This window comes from Lepidochelys olivacea (assembly GCF_965140295.1).
Source record: "Lepidochelys olivacea isolate rLepOli2 genome assembly, chromosome: 27".
NCBI classification, from domain to species: domain Eukaryota; kingdom Metazoa; phylum Chordata; order Testudines; family Cheloniidae; genus Lepidochelys; species Lepidochelys olivacea.
This window is the reverse complement of record NC_140437.1, coordinates 11,624,968-11,641,976: the sequence shown is the minus strand read 5'-3', so window position 1 is coordinate 11,641,976 and position 17,009 is coordinate 11,624,968. Positions and strand designations below refer to the sequence as shown.

The window sequence follows — 17,009 nt, the reverse complement described above, 5'->3', positions numbered from 1 at the left end:
TAAATAATAGCATAGACATGCACTTCACGCAAGGTTTCGTGAGCTGTAGTTCACAAAAGCTTATGCTCAAATAAATTTGTTAGTCTCTAAGGTGCCACAAGTCCTCCTTTTCTTTTTAAGGTTTCTAGTATCTCCCAGTGGTTTTACGTGACTATTAATATGCTGGTTACTTCCCCTTCCCAAAAAATCTTGTTTAGATTTAATTTACTGCTTTACTGGGTTTGTACCAGAGGTCAGCAATGTGTCCGTGGTAAAAATTTTCAGGTCCGTGGTAATTTTTCAAGAAACATTGAATGACTCTGAATGACAACCCCCGTCCGTCTGTCCGTCCGTCGGTCACTAAGTATGGTAATTTTGTCAAGTGTCCGTCACGCAACATGGTGGTGCGATCCCCTGGTTTGAACAAGATGGAACTGAAGGCACATTGACTCAGGCACGGGAGTAACAGCAGGCTATATGGGATTGAGGGCCCAGGTTAGAGAATGAGATTATAAATGTGGGCAGGGTGACCAGATGTCCCAATTCTATAGGGACTGTCCCGATCTTTGGGGCTTTGTCTTATAGAGGTACCTATTACCCCCCATTCCCTGTCCCAATTTTTCACACTTGCTAGCTGGTCACTCTAAATGCAGGGGGTGCATGGTGTGGGTTTGGAGGTACAGGGGAGGAGGGAGGCTGGGAGTGGGGCACGGGAGGGATATAGCGGGTAGGGTTGGGGCGTAGGGAGGGAAACAGGGTGGAGAGGGGGGAGATTTGGGATACAGGTAGGAGTGGGGCATAAGGAGAAAGAGGTCAGTGGGATCTGCGCTAGTTTAGGGGATGCATCTGGAAGGAGGGGGGGGCTACAAGGTGGGATGACTGCCGGGGGGGGCTACAGGTGGGACTGGGGGGGGCAGGCGTTGGATTTGGGTCCAGGAGCTGACTTAGGGGCCGTGGGACGGGACATCCGGGGCACAGGAGGAGAGGACGAGGCGGGCGGAGGGGCGCGGCCGGCCACCCAGCCGGGCCCCGGCGGGGGCAGAGAGCGCGCGTGGCGCACCCGCTGCGGCCCCGCCTCCTCCCCGTAGAACCCCGGCGGCCGCTGAGGCCTCTGGGAAATGTAGGCGCGGGGCAGGGGGCGCGCAGCCCGAGCGGGAGCGTCATCATCCGGGAGCTGCCGGGTAACGGGGCGGCGGGGAAGGACTTAGTGGCGCGGCGCGCGGGCCGAGGGGGGGGGGGAAGGACTCAAAGGCGGGGGCGGGGGCTCGGGCGGCCCGGTGGTTAGGGCACGAGCCGGGGGGGTGAGGGGGCTCGGGAGAGCCGGGTTCGAGTCCTGCGTCAGCCTCACGCGGCTCGTTGGGGGACAGGCCCCGTGAGCCCCTTGGAGGAGGAAATGCGTGAAAGGGGAAGGTTTGGGGGAGGGAGAGGTGTGAGGGGGGCCGGGCTTCCCTGTCTCGGGTGCCCCTCCCCCCGCCTTAAAGGGGAAGTCTCAAGGGAAGGGGGGGGCAGGCTTCCCTGTCCCTCGGGGGCACCTGTTTTCTCATCATAGAATCATAGAAGATCAGGGTTGGAAGGGACCCCAGAAGGTCATCTAGTCCAACCCCCTGCTCCAAGCAGGACCGATCCCCAATTAAATCATTCCAGCCAGGGCTTTGTCAAGCCTGACCTTAAAAACCTCTAAGGAAGGAGATTCTACCACCTCCCTAGGTAACGCATTCCAGTGTTTCACCACCCTCCTAGTGAAAAAGTTTTTCCTAATATCCAATCTAAACCTCCCCCACTGCAACTTGAGACCATTACTCCTTGTCCTGTCCTCTTCCACCACTGAGACTAGTCTAGAACCATCCTCTTTGGAACCCCCTTTCAGGGAGTTGAAAGCAGCTATCAAATCCCCCCTCATTCCCCCCCAAATTCCCACAGTATTCTTGTCAGCAAGTTAAAGAAGTATGGGCTGGATGAATGCACTATAAGGTGGGTAGAAAGCTGGCTAGATTGTCGGGCTCAACGGGTAGTGATCAATGGCTCCATGTCTAGTTGGCAGCCGGTATCAAGTGAAGTGCCCCAGGGGTCGGTCCTGGGGCCGGTTTTGTTCAATATCTTCATAAATGATCTGGAGGCTGGTGTGGATTGCACTCTCAGCAAATTTGCGGATGATACTAAACTGGGAGGAGTGGTAGATACGCTGGAGGGGAGGGATAGGATACAGAAGGACCTAGACAAATTGGAGGATTGGGCCAAAAGAAATCTGATGAGGTTCAATAAGGATAAGTGCAGGGTCCTGCACTTAGGACGGATGAACCCAATGCACAGCTACAGACTAGGGACCGAATGGCTAGGCAGCAGTTCTGCGGAAAAGGACCTAGGGGTGACAGTGGACAAGAAGCTGGATATGAGTCAGCACTGTGCCCTTGTTGCCAAGAAGGCCAATGGCATTTTGGGATGTATAAGTAGGAGCATAGCGAGCAGATCGAAGGACGTGATCGTTCCCCTCTATTCGACATTGGTGAGGCCTCATCTGGAGTACTGTGTCCAGTTTTGGGCCCCACACTTCAAGAAGGATGTGGATAAATTGGAGAGAGTCCAGCGAAGGGCAACAAAAATGATTAGGGGACTGGAACACATGACTTATGAGGAGAGGCTGAGGAGCTGGGATTGTTTAGCCTGCAGAAGAGAAGAATGAGGGGGGATTTGATAGCTGCTTTTAACTACCTGAAAGGTGGATCCAAAGAGGATGGATCTAGACTGTTCTCAATGGTAGCAGATGACAGAACGAGGAGTAATGGTCTCAAGTTGCAGTGGGGGAGGTTTAGATTGGATATTAGGAAAAACTTTTTCACTAAGAGGGTGGTGAAACACTGGAATGCGTTACCTAGGGAGGTGGTAGAATCTCCTTCCTTAGAGGTTTTTAAGGTCAGGCTTGACAAAGCCCTGGCTGGGATGATTTAACTGGGAATTGGTCCTGCTTCGAGCAGGGGGTTGGACTAGATGACCTTCTGGGGTCCCTTCCAACCCTGATATTCTATGATTCTTCTCTTCTGCAGACTAAATCCCAGTTCCCTCAGCCTCTCCCTCAGCCTCTCCTTCTTGTAGTGTGGGGCCCAAAACTGGACACAGTACTCCAGATGAGGCCTCAGCAATGTCGAATAGAGGGGAACGATCACGTCCCTCGATCTGCTGGCTATGCCCCTACTTATACATCCCAAAATGCCATTGGCCTTCTTGGCAACAAGGGCACACTGCTGACTCATATCCAGCTTCTCGTCCACTGTCACCCCTAGGTCCTTTTCCGCAGAACTGCTGCCTAGTCATTCGGTCCCTACTCTGTAGCGGTGCATTGGGTTCTTCCATCCTAAGTGCAGGACCCTGCACTTATCCTTGTTGAACCTCATCAGATTCCTTTTGGCCCAATCCTCCAATTTGCCACAGTATTCTTGTCAGCAAGTTAAAGAAGTATGGGCTGGATGAATGCACTATAAGGTGGGTAGAAAGTTGGCTAGATTGTCGGGCTCAACGGGTAGTGATCAATGGCTCCATGTCTAGTTGGCAGCCAGTATCAAGAGGAGTGCCCCAAGGGTCAGTCCTGGGGCCGGTTTTGTTCAATATCTTCATAAATGATCTGGAGGATGGTGTGGAATTCACTCTCAGCAAATTTGCGGATGATACTAAACTAGGAGGAGTGGTAAATACGGTGGCAGGTAGAGATAGGATACAGAGGGACCTAGACATCAGCCCGGCCCCTTGTTCTGCCTCAGCCCAGGCACGCACCCCCTCCCCCGTGTCACACAAACTGGGGGGGGGGGGGGGCTTAAAGTTGCGCCCCATGCCGTGGCGGGCGCAACTTGCGCCCGGTCGTGGGTCCAGGCCAGGCTAACGCTCTCCCCTGTCCTTTCAGCCTCGCCGTCATGGACGCCTTGTACAGCAGCGGAGTTCTGTTTGCCGAGAGGCTGCAGACCGGGCCGCCCTGGCTGGAGAGGTTCTGGCTTTGGGTGACCTGCCTGGCCGATCCCAAATGTATCTTCATCGTCTTTTTCCCCCTGGCGTATTTTCTGGACCGGAAGGTCGGGGTGGCAGTGCTGTGGATCGGTTTAATCTCCGAGTGGCTCAATATAGTGGCTAAATGGTGAGAAAAGGTCTCTTCCAAGACATTCCGATAGACACGTACACAGCTCAGGGGCAGAATCCCCTGCACTGCCCCAGGTAGCAGACTTACTGGACCAAGAGACCCATGTGCTCAGGATGTTATTACTAATGAAACCCATCTTCCCAGTGATCGGTTTTTATGTTGTTCTAGGAAAACTGAGTAAGGCACACACTGTCTTGCCGGCATCGCCACTTTTACGGGAAGCATGAGTCACTGCTCCTGCAATAAGGAAGCAGAGTGAGACAAAGCCACTCCCTGCCAAATCATGTGCTTCCCCTTAAAAAATAAAATCTGCTCACTGCATGGTTTCGTCTTCTGAAGCATCCAGAATTGCCCACCATCCAAGCGGGGAAACTGGATGGATCCACCAGTCTGATCCATTGTAGCAGTTCCTACACTCCTATGTTCTATTGCCACTTAAAAGTACCCACTCCCATTAGCCCAACTGTGGGAGAGTGAGCCAGAGGCTGTTTCTGCCTCAAGACAGATGCATCAGGTAAATCCCAGCTGTGGGATCTTTATTACTAACAGCAATGGCAGAGGCAGAAAGATCCAAGCGTGACTCCAGATCCCAGGTGGAAAGTGCAGCAACAGCAGTTAGAAAAGTCATCATGATTACAGGGCCCTGCTCCTGCCACCTCACCCGACTTTAATGCTCCTGGACAGGTGGCTGTGCTCTCCAAGGAGCAAAGAGTGTGGGGGTCAAAGAGGCTCAGGACTTCAGTGGCACCCAGCGCTGCCAAGAGCCATGGAAGGTCTGAAGCAGTGTATGCTCCTCCCCGCTTTATATATGGTCTTAGAACTGACTCAAAGCCCATAGGAATCAATGGGAGGCTGTCCATTGACTCTGCTGAGCTTTGAGTCAGGCCCAATCCTATTCCCATCAAAATAGGATGCTCCATTGACTTCAGTGGGCTATGGGTCAGGCCCACACAGCCCATAAATATCACCTAGCTCGTCTCTATTTCCCTACGTTCCTTTTTTCTACTCTCTCTCTTCCTCTGCTCCTCTCCACTCCCTTCCTACTCCTTTTATAACCTTCAGGCGTTCTCTTAATAACCCAGCAAATAGCAACCACAGGCACGCGCAGCCGGATCCTGAGCTCAGTCACACTGGTGCAGACCCAGCGTTACTCTGCTACCGCCAGTGGAGTTACTTGGGTGTCAGTTGGAACAGACCGGCTCATATGCCAGGCCGTGTGCTGCTGGGAGATCCCTGGGCAATGGCCACAGGCCTGCTGACTGGGCAGACTTATCAAAACCAGGAACCAGAATCAGCTGACCTGCTTCCCCAGCCATCTAGAGGGAAAGGACCTGGCCAGCACTGAGGTCACATATCAGCCCTGATGTACCCTAAGTTATGGATCAGGCTTTGCCCTTAACTGTGTCCCATGGGGCTATTGGCTCCAGAGAGGATGTGGCTTCTGGGAGACTTGGGCATTTTGTTTTTTAGCCTTCACAGCTCTGTCTCCTCTTTCTGCCCCTAGGTTCTTGTTTGGTGAACGGCCATTCTGGTGGGTCTATGAATCTGGACTCTCCAGCAAGGAAAAGGTCCTGCTTCGCCAGTTCCCTGTCTCCTGTGAAACAGGGCCAGGTTGGTTATTAAGATGGCTAAAGTTTCAGTATGTATGTCTCTGGAAAGTACCACCGCTCTTAACAGCAGTGTCCTATATTCCCATTAGCCCCTTCCTCCCAAAGGATTGCAAAGTGCTTTTCAGCACGTGCACATACACAGGAATCACATTACCAACCACTGACATGCAGTCCCCTCTGAGGGGGGAACGTGGCGGCTGATTAACAGTGCATAGCTTTGTTACATAAGAGTTCAGGATGGGAAGTGAAGCATGTGGTACTGAATTGAAACTGCAGAAGGAATTTAGGGAAGCAGAAGGCAACACTCAGCATTGGAATTTGGCCAGGACAGCTGATTGACACCCCTGTACCATCACTGGAAGCCGAGTCCCCTCATTACGGAAGGCCTGCCCACTTAACCTCCCACTGCGTCAGTTTCCCCATCTGTAAAATGGCCATGAGGATTCCTACTCTCCTTTTGTAAAGTGCCTTGAGATCCACAGATGAAGAGGTTTCAGAGTAATAGCTGTGTTAGTCTGTATCTGCAAAAAGAAAAGGAGTACTTGCGGCACCTTAGAGACTAACAAATTTATTTGAGCATAAGCTTTCGTGGGCTACAGCCCACTTCATCGGCTGCATGCAGTGGAAAATACAGTAGGACGGTTTTATATAGCAGAGAACATGAAACAATGGGTGTTACCATGCACTCTATAACAAGAGTTAACACCCATTGTTTCATGTTCTCTGCTATATAAAACCGTCCTACTGTATTTTCCACTGCATGCAGCCAATGAAGTGGGCCGTAGCCCACGAAAGCTTATGCTCAAATAAGTTTGTTAGTCTCTAAGGTGCCGCAAGTACTCCTGTTCTTTTTACAGATGAAGAGGGCAATCAATGAGGTCATTGTTGTTGGTTGTTGTGTAAGAGGCAGTCCTAAAAGGAGGCCAGAGGGGATTTCTAATGGGACGCACACAAACTCCTTCCTAGTCTCTTGGGTGGCTAGTTACACAAAGGTAGCCTCAGATCCACTTTGATTTCTGAGGACTAAGCGGCAATGGGCTCTCGGGGCCTGATCCGACTCCCACTGTCGTCAGAGGGCTCATGCCATCTGCGAGGAGGATATTGCCGGGCCCTGGGCATCTACAGAATGTGGCCGGCTGCAGGCCCCGTCTGCATTGGTGGACTGACAGTGCTCAACGTGTTGTTCTGCAGCCCACTTTGTCCAGGCCTTGGAGATGGGACAGCACAGACAGTGCCCCAGCCTTAAGTAACCAGTCAGTTGGATCATGGCACAGGAGAGACAGAGCTCAGCTGTAAGGCCATTAATTAGCCTGTGATTCTCAGCAGAACACATTAGTGAACGGTGGGAAGTGAAATCTGTGCCATCAACACTGGCAAGTAATAAATATCACTGCCTGCTTCTAGGCCAGGAAATCCCTGGGAAGGTCTGCTGTCTGACAGCAGGCAGTGGAATGAAGGGGAATCTTGCTTGATTTTCCCAGCCTGACTTCCCCCTTGCCCTGAAAGTCCAGCCTCCAGCTCCTTTTCCTGGGATCACCATTCCCTCCCCTCTGCCCCGTGAAGCCCCAGTCTCCTGCCCCGGTGGCTGGGTGCCAGCCCACGAGGGCAGATGGCTCTAAGGAAGGTTCTATTTCCATGCATCTGGGGTGTGGATACTCATGCAATGAGAACCTTGAGTGCCAGCAACCAGAAGAGCGGGAGACCTGAGGCCATTCTTGACCACACCTTTCCCATGACGTTATAGTGAGGGGGGCGCAGGGTAATGCACCAGCCACAGAACCCAGAAGTCCGCCCAGATCTAAGTCATAGAAACAATGCAGCTTGAATACAGCATTTTATAGTACTGTGATCTCCTTGATACTGCCACCTTTCTCTGGGCTCAGTTCCCCTCTCATACTAGGGTAACGCTAGCCACTTCCCTGAAGCTACTCCCTGTTTACACTGGTGTTAAGTGAGCAGAGAATAAGACTGTGAGGGCCAGCCCCTCTGTTGGGGCGCTACTCCAGTTTTCACCAGCTGAGGATCTGGCCAGGAGTCCCTAGCAGTGGTGGTTTCAGCACAGGCCGATGGATTTTACTGGGGGCCAGACTGGCTGTGTGACTTTTGGTTACAAACAGTCTTGCCGAATGGGTCAGTACCCCTTCGTTCCCCAAGGAGACGACTTACACTCAGCTCTTTCCTGGCACATTTCATCAGTAGATCTCACAGCACCTTACGAAGGAGGTCAGTGTCATTTTCTCTTATTTCATAGATGGGGAAACTGAGGCGCACACTTGCTCCCCCCCCCACTCCATGGTCCCCCTGCCGAGTTGGAAATAGAATCCAGGTCTCCTGAGTCTTAGTCCAATGCCCTACTCACTAGGCCATGCTACCTCCAGATCCTAACTATCCTCTCACAGATACAGGCAGGAAAATTATTTAATCTCTCGTGTTCCCTTTATGCAGGTAGCCCCTCCGGCCATTGCATGATCACAGGGGCAGCCTTGTGGCCCATCGCCACTGCTCTCACGGCATTGGCATCCCAACACTCCACTAGGTAGGTACCGCAGGGGTCCTGGGACGGGCAGTTCCCCGACACCCCACTGTTGGCAGGGTGGGCATTTGCCTGGAGGCTGTCGTAACACAGCTGAGCCCTGCTGTACAGATCTAGCCTGCGGCATGTCCTATTCCAATGGGTCAACTATTACCCTATTGGTTATATTTATAATTAGTGCTACAGTAGTGCCCTGAGCCCCCCAATCAGGATCAGTCCCCTAGGGCCCGAGGCTTCATTGCCCCCAATGTTTTGTCATCATAGGTGCAAAGCAGGTGGAAAGCTACAGCCATTCAGATCTGGTAGCATTTCATCCCCAGCTCGTGCTGTCCAGGCCAGCGAAGAATCTGTCCCCCGGGTGTCTAAAAATGCAATTGCTGGGGTGAGAGATGCAATGCGTTGGAAGCACGGAATGTTCAAAGACGATTATATTGAGATGTGACAGATGCTACGGCCATATGGAATATTCTGAGACTGTCGTGTAGCTTCATGGGCCGCCTAGCAATTGTTTTCCTGGCCTAACGGGAGAGCGATCGTGTTGTATTCCATGCTGCCAAAACATTGCATCTGTCACCGCTAGTAGTAGTTAAACCCAGCGTGTCTGAAAGGTGTTAAACCCTGTCTCCACTAGGTGCTAGGAGGGGCTTAATACCATGTTAGCTAATTGTATTATTAAACTAAGCCCCGATTCAGCAGGCGGTCCCTGTTCAGCAAAACATTTATACGTGTGCCTAGCTGTTCAGGGAGCACTTAAATCTACTTGAACGTGCATCCACAGATAAGCATGTGCATAAGAGCTTTGCTGAGCAGGGAGGGACTTAACCAAGGGCTTAAGGCCCAGATATTTAAAGGTATTTAGGCATTGCTGCACTCAGCGTTGCAGTGCCCAACTGATTTAGGAGCCTTAAGTCTGGGCTAAGTGCCTACATCCCTTTTGAAAAGGAGGCTTAAGGCTCCCAAATTTGTTGGGCATCACACCACTCAGTGCAGCATCACCGAAATACCTTCCAAATCTGGGCGTTCATGTTTTGCTGGCTTGGGGCCCAAGACAGGTGTAGCAAATTGCCGGTATGATTTACGATGGGTCCCGCGCTTCCCGTTCTTGGAGGGGGGTTCAGGGTGCAGTTTCCTGCCCCGAACTAGTGTATCTACTGTCCCACTAATAACCCAGAGAAGGGTAGTGGAGAGGGAGGGACCCAGGCCCGCCCTCTACTCCAGGTCCCAGCGCAGGGGCCCTAGGGGTAATGGTAAACCACTTGAACTAGTGCTTCTTTCCCCTGGGCTACTTCCCTCTCCTGCTCTTCAGCTTGTGGGGCTTCCTGCCCCCTCTCTCTGCACAAGCCGGGTGTCTTTTTACCTAGGGTCTTGGTTTTCTAGCTAGCCACAGCACTTCTCCAAACTCTCCTCTACTTCAACTCCTCCAGATTGCACTCTGCTCCAACTCCTTCCCCTGGCTGATTGAAGCAGGGTGGTTTTAATCAGGTGACTAGCTTCAGGTGCTCTAATTGGCTTCAGGTGCTTTTAATTAATCTATAGAAACCTTTCTTCCCTCTACAGGGAATAAGGCTTCTCCTTATCCTGGGACTTACATCTCTCTCCTAGATCATTCTCCTACTGCCTTCTGGCCACGCTGTATCATACAGGGTTTTAGTGAGTGACTGGGAAGCCCCTGGCAAAAATGGGACCATTTCCAGGAAATGTAGCACTTGTCCTTTGGCCATGTGCCCCTGTCCCGCTGTGAGCGACTATTGCAAAAAAGAAAACAACCCTCTGAAAAATTGGGGGCAATTCCCACAAACCCAAGAAAAATCTCTGCTAAAAATTCACCGGTTTGTTGTAGTTTCCTGCTCCTCTTCGACTCTCTTTTTTTGCCTCACGTATAAGCGTTTTTGCCCCTCTTCTTTGGCACAATTCTCCAGCGCCCTGTACCTCACACGGTCGCTCCCGCCAGCACAGAGCGTTCAGAACGCCTGTCACAGTGCAAGTGACTGCTCACGGTGCAGGGCAAAGGGGATCAGACTCGCTGGTGACTAGGACCGAACCGTGCAGTGCTCAGGTACCCTGGTGGTACGTACCTGGACTTACCCCCTTCGTGGTCTACTTTTCCTCCCCCAACAGCTGGCTGGTGAAGCTAACCCCCTTCGTGGTCTACTTTTGCCTCCTGCTGGCTGTGGGGCTCTCACGCATCTTCATCCTGGCACACTTCCCCCACCAGGTGTTGGGCGGCATTGTGGCTGGTTAGTAGATCCGGGGGAGGCTGGGAGAGTGGTGGGCCTGGCATGCTTCGGGCCTGGCAGGCAGAGGGAGGAGGCTGTCTGGCTGTCACCCAGAGGAAAGGAGGTGGTGACTGCGTTCAGACACTGGCCCCATCTGGGCTGGGGGCTGTACTAGCCGAGCCGTTTGGCAGGCCCTCGTGGCTGGCACCAGCGTGGTCTGGCCTAGGTCCCAGCACAGCTTCTCTACTCGGTTTCCATGTGATCTGGCCCTGGTCACGCTGGTCTGGCCAAGTTAGCCTGCAGCCTTGCCGCAAGCCTGCTCTAAGCCCCAGTGAGGAGGGTGCCACCGGGGTCTCGTGGGAGAGGAGGCTGCACAGGTGGGAGACTTGTCCTCAGGAGGCAGGTGCTGTCCCTGAAGGGATCTGGCTAGCGCCTCTCCCGCTGGGGCACATCCATCTGCCCTGCCGCCATCAGGCTCAGGTAGATCACTGCAATCATCCGCTTGGGGCTGTTGGGCCCTAAGAGTCTGCTAACCCTCCCCTCTCCGAGCCCACCCTCGATGGCCAGCACAGCTCCAGCAGGCTTGGCGGATGGCAGGCAGTGGGTTACACTTACCCCTCCCTGTGTGAGCCGTCACCTTGAGCCCCAGCTGACCTGAGCAGCGGGAATCCAGCAACCATCAGCTCCTCAGGACCCACTCAGCTGGTGGTGTCTGAGCCCTCTTTCCCCTCATCGGCAGGGACCTGTGGCCAGCACCCTCCTCCCTCACTGCCGGGCAGCATCAGTCTCTGCTCAAGCTACAGCCCCTTCCTCACTGTCCCAGTCCTCAGGCTGCTGCCGGCCAAGACTCCCTGCCCTTCTGCCCTGCGTCTCTTTGCTGCCTAGGAGCCGCCCTGGGCTGGATGCTGGAGGCCCGCGTCCCCGCAGAGAGGAAGCTGAGTTTCTACCTTGCCACTTCGCTGGCCCTGCTGCTGGGCGCCATTGGGCTGTACTGGAGCATGGTCGCTCTTGGCGTGGACATCGACTGGTGAGCGTCTCACGGGAAGAGGGTCCCTTTGCACAGCTTCCTGATTGGAGAGACCCAGGCCCAGCGTGGCCTGACCGGCTGCAGGACCCTGGCAGACAAACCCACCGGGTTCTTGCTCCTCAGGTTACTGGCAACTTACCTTCCTGTGGCATCTTCCTTCCCCCAGGGCTTTATGCACAGGAATCCCCGCCCTTCCTCCGGGGTGCGACACAGTCACTCCAGCTGAGGGAGGCAGAATTGCCCAAGAGAGAACGTGCCCAGGGACCAGGATAACACCCACTCTCTTTGAAAGTGCCTTGGGGAGTGGCGCCAAGGGGGCCCTGCCTGGGCCACTCTGCGGCAGGCAGGCAGGCACACCACCGGTGCGTCTGCCTCAGCATCCCCTTGGTCCAGGTCTAAGAAGAGCACAGGCTCTTTCCTGGCCCAATTCAAGGAGCCACCTCTGGGCATAATTTATTCAGAACACAGACCAACAGCTCAGCCCTTCTCAGCCATCCAGCTCTGGCTCTTCAGGGCAGGAGGGTCATTCAGCTAGCTACTCCACTGGTCTCCTAGCCCTCAGCCCCCCGGCACTGGCTCTGCAGCTCAGGAAGGTCAGCTGGTCGCCCCTCAGCTGGTCTTAGAAATTTCTCCCTAGTCCCAGGAAGGGCCTGCAGAGCTTTCTGCTCTCTGCAGCTTCCCTGTCTTTCCCGTGGCCCTTTCCTTGCTCTTCCTTGGCAGCTCTGACTCTCCAGGACTCCACCCTCTGGGGCCCAGGTACCCCCTTTTAAGCCCATGTGGGAGGCAGCTAATCAGTCATAGGTCCTCAGGACCCTGCACTCTCTTAAAGGGCCAGTTCCCCTCTGACAGGACCTTTTATGACCCCAGAGGGGGAAGGGGCTGGAAGAAAGCCCCTCTCTGGCACTGCCCTAAGGCCCAGGTTCAATGTGGACTCCAGCTGTCCTACTGAATTACTCACAGGAGGGCTGGCCAATTCCTCAGGGCTGAGCAGGCCTGACAAGCTCAGAGCTGGGGTGGCAGGGCCTCTCGCCATGCCAGTTACTGCCGGGGCCCTTCGCGAAGAGCTTTCAGGCGCTGACATTTCTCTACCGCTCGTCTAGGTCAATTCACCTGGCCACTAAGTGGTGCTTGAACCCGGAGTGGATCCGCGTAGACACGAGGCCCTTCGCGTCGCTGTGCCGGGACACAGCCTCAGCCTTGGGCCTGGGGCTGGCCACCCACTCCTCCCTCTACGCCCAGCTGAGGCACGAGAGACCCGGCTGGAAGCAGCGAGCCGCGGGTGCCGGCCTGGCCCTCGCCGCCCTTCAGGGCCTGAACAACACGGCACAGCCGGAGAAGGTCGGCCTGTGGTATGGCCTGAACTTTCTGAAATACGCCAGCTTCCCATGGGTGGTGGTGGCGCTTGTTCCATGGCTGGTCCGGTCACTCCCTCTCACGCAGACCCGGCCACGCTCCGAGTAGCACGTCCGGTGCATCAGTGACCCACACAGACGGTGGGTCACTCACCCTAGGGGGCGTGGCTGGAACTACCCGCAGGCATGTAAACTAAATCTCCCAGCAAGTAGCAGCATCCCTCCTCCCAGCCTCCAGCGTCATTAGATGCAACAGAGGCCAAATGCTGTTCTCCCGTCTGCTGGTTCAGCCCCGTGTGTCAGTGCGGCTGTGCATGAGAGCAGCTGGCTCTGGGCTAGAGGAGGATTGCATTGGCTAGAACACCTTGCTGGAAAGCTCAGTTACTTAGCCCTGCTTTGGCTAATGCAGGTTCTCCTCTGGCTTAGATGGGGCCTCATGTGAGAAGGATCCAAATAAACCAGCAGCTTGAATCTGGCCTCTTGAGCATTAGCATCAAGGAGGTTTATCTGTGCTGGGAGAAAGGGGTCTTGGGTAAGACCCTAACACGAGGCAGTGTGTCGCAAGGTGGGCTGTTTGGAGGACTAGCTGGCCCCCTGTGGCTCCAACATTGGTAGCTTCCTGTCTGGACTGCAGAGAAACTGTTCTGGCTGGTACTGAAGACCTCGTCCTGGGCATCCAATGGTTGGGACAGTTGTGTGTGAATGCAACGGGTGCATCCGCACTAGAAAATGTGGTACTCTATTCTCCAGCTGCATTGCGACTACCATAGGCTCCTAGAAATATGGGTCTGGAAGGGACCTCAAGGGGTCATCTAGTCCAGTGTTTCTCAGCCTTTTTGATACCAGGGACCATCTTGCTGCCTTCCTAAAGGCAGGGAGCTCTCAGGGACTGGCACCAGTCCATGGACCGGGCATTGAGAAACACTGATCTAGTCCAGTCCCCCGTGCTCAGAGAGGACCAAGTACGCCTAGACCATCTCTGATAGGCATTTGTCCAACCTGTTTTTAAAAATCTACAATGACGGGGTTCCACAACCTCCCTTGGAAGCCTGTTCCAGAGCTCCACTACCCTGAGAGTTAGAAAGCTTTCCCTAATATCTAACCTTAATCTCCCTGGCTGCAGATGCAGCCATCACTTCTTGTCCTACCTTCCGTGGACATGGAGAACAGTGGATCCCCATCCTCTTTGTAACAGCCCTTGACATATTTGATGACTGTTGTCAGGTCTCGCCTCAGTCTTCTTTTCGCAAGACTAAACTTTCTCAGTTTTTTTTAACCTTTCCTCACAGGTCAGGTTTTCTAAACCTTTGATCGTTTTTGTTGCTCTCCTCTGGATTCTGTTTTGTTTGACCACATCTTTCATAAAGCGTGGCACCCAAAACGGGACACAGCACTCCAGCTGAGACCTCGGCAGTCCTGAGAAGAGCAGGGCGGTTACTTCCCGTGTCGTACGTATGACACTCCTGTTACTACAGCCCGGAATGATATTAGCCTTTTTCACAACTGCATCACCTTGTGGCTTCATATTCAATGTGTGAGTCAGGATTGATCCCAGCTCCTTTCCAGCAGTACGGCCACCTAGCCAACTACTCCCCATTTTGTAGCTGTGCATTTGCTTTTTTTACGTCCGAAGTGAAGTACTTTGCACTTGTCTTTATTGAGTTTCAGCTTGTTGATTTCAGATCAAAGTCACTGATTTAACAAGGTCCTTTTGAATTCTAAGCCTGTCCTCCGAAGGGCTTGGCCCCTTGCTCCCAGCTTAGTGTCAGCTACAACTTTTATAAGCGAATGCTGCACTCCACTATCAGAGACACAGGTACTGGCCCTAGGACAGACGCCTGCAGGACCCCACTATCCATCCTCCCAGTTTGACAGCAAGCCATTGATAACTACTCTTTGACTTCAGGCTTTTAACCAGTTTTACACCCACCATATAGTAATTTCATCTACCCCACATCTTCCTAGTTTGCTTACGAGACTGTCATGCATGACTGTGTCAAAAGCCTTCCTAAAATCAATATATATCACGTCTAATGCACCCTCGCTGTTCACTAGGCCAGTACCCCAGTCGAAGAAGGAAAGGAGGTTGGTTTGGCATGATTGGTTTGGCATGGGGGAGGTTTAGATTGGATATTAGGAAAAACTTTTTCACTAAGAGGGTGGTGAAACACTGGAATGCATTACCTAGGGAGGTGGTAGAATCTCCTTCCTTAGAGGTTTTTAAGGTCAGGCTTGACAAAGCCCTGGCTGGGATGATTTAACTGGGAATTGGTCCTGCTTTGAGCAGGGGGTTGGACTAGATGACCTTCTGGGGTCCCTTCCAACCCTGATATTCTATGATTTATTCTTGACAAATCCATGCTGGCTAGGTCTCATCCTCTAGCTGCTTCCAATTTGATTGTTTAGTACGTTGCCTCTTTCCAGCTATGGTCTCTAGACTAACATCTAGCGCATTGCTAGAGCGTTTCAGAAGCAGATCTCAGAGCGCTTTATGAAAGACCAAGTCATCATCCCCATTTTTCAAGCTAGGGAAACTGAGGCCCAGAGCCGTGAAGTGACTTGCCCAAGGTTACCCAGTAGACTAGTGGCAGAGCTGGGAATGGAACCCAGGGCTCCTGACTCTCCAGTCACTCTCTAGCCGGTAGGCCACACTGCCAGGAAACTAGTAACGTTTGTTAAGTGCTGGTGCAGACTAACTGGAAACCGGGGATCAGTTGTGCTGGTGGAAACCAGGCCAAGGTGTTGGACAAGGTCACGGTGCCCCAAGCAGCGTCTCATCACTTAGCCTTGACAGGGCCAAAGGCCTTGAGTGACGAGGCCACAGGCCAACCTCCCTCCGGTGGTAGCGGCACTTACAGGCTGTAGCTAAAATGCTTCTGTTCGCGTATGTTGTCTGTGTCATTGCAAATCCTCTGTGACTTGAAACATTAGGGGGAGGATTGTGTGGGGGGAGGGGGAAGTGATTCAGCCATGTGTCTGGCCAGCACCTGGCACAGCAGGGGCCTGGTCCGTGACTGGGGTGCCCAGGTGCTACAGGGTAACGGCCAAGTGCTGGCTGCGCGTATTTATTCCTGGTGTTGAGAACCAAATAAAGGACCCTGGAACTGCCTGTGTGATCCCTGGCACCTCATTCAAAGTGAGCCGCTCTTCATTCACCCCACCACTGGGCGGGGATGGGGATTTGAAGGGGCGTGATGTGTCCCCCCAGTCTGGAGGAACTGGCCATGATGCGGAGCAAAGGCTCCCCACCAGCACAGACGGTGCACATGGAATTCCCCAACCAGTGCAAAAGGGGCTGGTTTTCTGCTAGCAACACAGCCCATTTTGTGAGAGGGGCAGGTCTGGGTTTGCCTGCCCTGTGTTGTTCTCCACAAAACCCTTCTAAAGAACCAGCCACGGGGTTTAACTCAGCCGCTGAACTGGTCCATCAACCCCTCCCCACCCCCCCGGACCATCATGCAGTTCACGGAACTTAGAGAGTCATTTACACCAGCTTTCAGAGAGGGAGTCCGGCCGCCCTTAAAACCTTTCCAGGGTGAGTTATTTGTGGGTGTACTTCGAAGGCTTCCATCCCTGTAGTGCCTCTGCTCATTAACACAAGCACCAACCCCTGTGGGAGCAAGGGCAGTATCAGGTGGGAAACTGAGGCCCAGCGAGTTGAAGCAACGTGCCCCAGTCCACACGGCAGAGCTGGGATGAGCACCCAGGTGGCTAGAGTGCCTTCCAGTGTCCTACCGACTAGACCAGCCTTCCGACCTGGTGAGTTGCCGCACAGCCCCTTTCTGACAGCGGAAAGGACCATCAAATCCCCTTGATGCTGCGGGAAACCTCTGAAAATCAGGCCAGTAATCAAAATCCAACGCCGCTGCGGCAGCCTTAATGGAGGTGAAACTCAGGGCTGGTGTGGCCCTGTTCGGGCCCTGGCAGGCTTGGCGGAAAGGTACAACCCCAAACAAACCCACGCACGCCAGCATCACCAGCGGGTATTGCCAGAAACAGTTTTATTTACACAAGGACAAACATTGTAACAGATTACAAAATACTCAACTGAAAACCATAGCGAGAGCGAGACAGAGAGCAGGGCAAAAAACCAGAAAACCAAAACCAAACCCTCAGACAGAAACAGTTCCCACCCCGGGGAGGGGGTGGCATCTTGCAGCGTCCAGGGG

General features: G+C 53.4%; 1 protein-coding gene across 2 annotated transcripts; it reads left to right on the top strand.

The window, feature by feature from the left end:
* Positions 1-1,075: 1,075 nt before the first annotated feature.
* On the top strand, positions 1,076-15,970 carry G6PC3 (glucose-6-phosphatase catalytic subunit 3). Of its 2 annotated transcripts, XM_084615931.1 has the most exons (8): positions 1,122-1,160; positions 3,258-3,456; positions 3,872-4,099; positions 5,607-5,713; positions 8,158-8,248; positions 10,364-10,482; positions 11,347-11,488; positions 12,589-15,970. In XM_084615931.1, the coding sequence occupies exons 3-8, from the start codon at positions 3,882-3,884 to the stop codon at positions 12,947-12,949; spliced, it is 1,038 nt and encodes a 345-aa protein (XP_084472057.1). In that variant the 5' UTR covers positions 1,122-1,160; positions 3,258-3,456; positions 3,872-3,881; the 3' UTR covers positions 12,950-15,970. The 2 variants fall into 2 exon arrangements, with proteins under 2 accessions (XP_084472056.1, XP_084472057.1); XM_084615930.1 differs by lacking the exon at positions 3,258-3,456 and having other exon boundaries at positions 1,076-1,160.
* The last annotated feature ends 1,039 nt before the right edge of the window (positions 15,971-17,009 follow it).